The 4,499-nt window shown below is 34.1% G+C and overlaps 1 protein-coding gene across 1 annotated transcript; it reads right to left on the bottom strand.

Annotated features, from left to right (window-relative positions):
- Positions 1 to 18: 18 nt before the first annotated feature.
- LOC142235499 (neuronal calcium sensor 2-like) lies at positions 19 to 494 on the bottom strand. The gene is made up of 2 exons (XM_075306750.1): positions 224 to 494; positions 19 to 174 (listed from the first exon to the last, which is right to left on the bottom strand). The coding sequence occupies exons 1-2, from the start codon at positions 332 to 334 to the stop codon at positions 19 to 21; spliced, it is 267 nt and encodes an 88-aa protein (XP_075162865.1). The 5' UTR covers positions 335 to 494.
- Between the last annotated feature and the right edge of the window lie 4,005 nt (positions 495 to 4,499).

Here is a 4,499-nt window from a genome sequence, read left to right as displayed (position 1 = left end):
TTAATACATATCGACTTTCTACTCAGTTACCTTAAAATCTATGTATCCATTTTTATCCATATCGAATGTCCGGAAAACATGATCACAAAATTCCTCTGCATTACCAGATGGGAAAAACATTTTGTACATATCAACAAATTTAGCAGGAGTCAACCTTCCATTTGGGCAATCTTGCTGCAAATGGAATGTATTATTATTGGAACATATGTATTTCAAAATTTACCTTGAATCCTTTATACCACTCCTTTATTGTTGATTCGTCATACCGAGTATGGGACTTTAAAAATTCCATATCTTCTTTGGTCAAACGGTCTTTGCTACTTAAACACCCCATTCTACAAAAAAATTATGTTGAACTGTTTTAATTTTATTACAATTTACAATTCTAAGTTTCTAAGCCTGGTTACTATGCATGTGTGAACAAAATTAAAAAAAATCTTCAGAGAGAAGTGGGAAACAGTAGCCGTTGTACAAGAAACAATGTTATTCTTATGTTTCAGGCATGCGCGATGCCACTCTGAAATGTATGTATTTAAAATGAATGGGCTCAGTGGGCAATACGAACGTTGCCCATTAAACACAAAGATTATAAATCCTTACCAATTTACAAAGAGGTTGTTCGTATTGTAATAGGCGTGAGAGCAATGAAATTACTTAGACCTACACTGAAAAAACTGTGAACAACCAGGAAATTTTAGTTAATTAAAAAAAAAAAAATAGATTAACTTTAGAAAATTTTATCCAAACTGTATTAGAAACGCAGATGTCACGCCGATTTCATAAAATTAAGTTAATAGTTTTCGACAAATTCAAGAAAATTTATTAGACATTATTATTATTTTTCCCTTATTAAAGAAAATTTCGTAGTTGGCAGGAAAGAATTGGAGTTCAAAATTGCAAAAATGTCTTTAGTGCCATACGAAGTTAAAGATGGGAGCATTATTGGTAAAATTTACTAATTTTAAGAAATTCTGAACTATTTTGTGGGAGACACGTATTTAGTTCATCTTTATGCTTCATTTTTGTATAATTTGTTCCTCTATTTTAGTTAATTCAACTAACGTACGCAACAAATGATTAAAGTCATGGAAACGTTATAAAAACGTAACGTAATGAACTAAAATAGAATTAAATCGACTGTAGTGAAATATAGGGTTCACCTTTTTTAGAGTGTAGAAATCTTTTTTTTCTTCTTTTGTTTCTTACCCAAAAAAGTGAACCCTATATTTCACTAAAGCCAATTGAACTTTATTTTCGTTCATGGAATTATTATTTTTGGAGAAAGTTTCCTTTACTCTAATAATTTTCTGCGTTAGTTAGTTAAATAAAAAAAAATGAGAAAAAAATACACACAAATGAAGCATAAAGATTTACTAAATTCGTACTTCTAACAAAATAGTTCATTATTACCTTAAATTTGTAAATTTTACTACAAAGGAACCTATCTAAAAACATTCTTGCCATTTTGATTCCAAGTTTTTCCGTCAAACTACAAATTTTTTTTAACAAGTGGAAAAAATAGTTCTGTCTAATAAATTTTCTTGAATTTATCGAAAAACATTTACTTATTTTTGTAATATCTGCGTTTGTAATACTGTTTAATTAAAATTTTCTAAAAATAATTTAAATTTTCTAAAATTAACCAAAATTTTTCTTCCTGGTGGGTTCGCCGTTTTTTCAGTGTAAAAACATTTTTATTCTAAAAATGCGTGCCAAAATTTGTTGAAATCGGTTCAGATTTAGATATAGCTCCCATATATAGCTTTCGCCCGATTTACACTCATATGACCACAGAGGCTAATTTTTTGTTCCGATTTAGTTGAAATTTTGCACAGGGAGTAAAATTAGCATTGCTGCTATGCGTGCCAAATTAGGTTGAAATCGGATTTAGTTGAAAACAGATTTAGATATAGCTCCCATATATATGTTTTTCTGATTTCGACAAAAATGGTCAAAATACCAACATTTTCCTTGTAAAATCGCCACTGCTTAGTCGAAAAGTTAAACTTCTAATACATATATATCGAGCGATAAATCATAAATAAACTTTTGCGAAGTTTCCTTAAAATTGCTTCAGATTTAAATGTTTCCCATATTTATACCCTTCGTTTGTGCATTTGTATGTAACGCCAAGAAGGAAAGTCTGAGACCCATCGTTTAGTATACCAATCGTCTTAGAATTAAATTCTGAGTCGATTTAGCGATGTCCGTCTGTCTGTCTGTATGTCTGTCTGTCGGTCTGTCCGTCTGTCTGTTGATGTATTTTTGTGTGCAAAGTACAGCTCGCAGTTTTAATCCGATTGTCCTAAAATTTGGTATAGGGTCCTGTTTCGCCTCAAAGACGATCCCTATTGATTTTGGAAAAAATCGGTTCAGATTTAGATATAGCTGCCATATATATTTTTCACCGATCTGGTCATAATTGGCGTGTATATCAACCGATCTTCCTCAAATTCCGTACATACGAATATTTTATGAGTCTCGAAAAACTTGCAAATTTTCATCCAAATCGGTTCAGATATAGATATAGCTCCCATATATAGCTTTCGCCCGATTTACACTCTTTTGTCCACAGAGGCCAATTTTTTGCTCCGATTTAGTTGAAATTTAGCACAGGGAGTAGAATTAGCATTATAGCTATGCGTGTCAAATTTGGTGGATATATAGCTTTCGCCCGATTTACACTCATATGACCACAGAGGCCAATCTTTTACTCCGATTTAATTGAAATTTTGCACAGGGAGTAGAATGAGCATTGTAATGAGCATTGTTGAAATCGGTTCAGATTTAGATATAGCTCCCATATATAGCTTTCGCCCGATTTACACTCATATGACCACAGAGTGCTTAAGTCTAAAGTCGGGCGGGCCGACTATATTATACCCTGCACCACTTTGTAGATCTAAATTTTCGATACCATATCACATCCGTCAAATGTGTTGGGGGCTATATATAAAGGTTTGTCCCAAATACATACATTTAAATATCACTCGATCTGGACAGAATTTGATAGACTTCTACAAAATCTATAGACTCAAAATTTAAGTCGGCTAATGCACTAGGGCGGAACACAATGTTAGTACAAAACCAGTAAGGAAAGTCTAAAGTCGGGCGGGGCCGACTATATTATACCCTGCACCACTTTGTAGATCTAAATTTTCGATACCATATCACATCCGTCAAATGTGTTGGGGGCTATATATAAAGGTTTGTCCCAAATACATACATTTAAATATCACTCGATCTGGAAGAATTTGATAGACTTCTACAAAATCTATAGACTCAAAATTTAAGTCGGCTAATGCACTAGGGTGGAACACAATGTTAGTAAAAAAATATGGGAAACATTTAAATCTGAAGCAATTTTAAGGAAACTTCAAAAAAGTTTATTTATGATTTATCGATCGATATATATGTATTAGAAGTTTAGGAAAATCAGAGTCATTTTTACAACTTTGCGACTAAGCAGTGGCGATTTTACAAGGAAATTGTTGGTATTTTGACCATTTTTGTCGAAATCAGAAAAACATATATATGTGAGCTATATCTAAACCTGAACCGATTTCAACCAAATTTGGCACGCATAGCAACAATGCTAATTATACTCTCTGTGCAAAATGTCAACTAAATCGGAGTTAAAAATTGGCCTCTGTGGTCATATGAGTGTAAATCGGGCGAAAGCTATATATGGGAGATATATCTAAATCTGAACCGATTTCAACCAAATTTGGCACGCATAGCTACAATGCTAATTCTACTCCCTGTGCAAAATTTCAACTAAATCGGAGCAAAAATTGGCCTCTGTGGTCATATGAGTGTAAATCGGGCGAAAGCTATATATGGGAGATATATCCAAATCTGAACCGATTTGGCTGGTATGTTGCAAGTTTTTCGAGACCCATAAAATATTCGGATGTACGGAATTTGAGGAAGATCGGTTGATATACAGGCCAATTATGACCAGATCGGCGAAAAATATATATGGCAGCTATATCTAAATATGAACCGATTTTTTCCAAAATCAATAGGGATCGTCTTTGAGCCGAAACAGGACCCTATACCAAATTTTAGGACAATCGGACTAAAACTGCGAGCTGTACTTTGCACACAAAAATACATCAACAGACAGACAGACAGACAGACAGACAGACAGACGGACAGACAGACAGACGGACACCGCTAAATCGACTCAGAATTTAATTCTAAGCCGATCCGTATACTAAAAGGTTGGTCTATGATTACTCCTTCTTGGCGTTACATACAAATGCACAAACTTCCCTTCAGTTCTTGGGACTGGTCCCAAACCGGTCGATTCACCTGTCCTTTATAGCCGGTACAGGTCCTTTAACTGGTTAGGTGACCGGTGAAATTAACATGGGGTTGTCATAGGAAGGGTCAATTGACCCCCACATAGATACCTACAAACCAATCCTTTAACCGGTTGTTTTCAACCCATCAATTAACCAGTTCAAATAGACATGTTAGAGAGACAGTTCTAA

This window comes from Haematobia irritans, chromosome 4 (assembly GCF_050003625.1).
Source record: "Haematobia irritans isolate KBUSLIRL chromosome 4, ASM5000362v1, whole genome shotgun sequence".
NCBI classification, from domain to species: Eukaryota; Metazoa; Arthropoda; class Insecta; order Diptera; family Muscidae; genus Haematobia; species Haematobia irritans.
The sequence above is the reverse complement of the archived record's forward strand: the minus strand, read 5'-3'. Positions and strand labels throughout refer to the sequence as shown.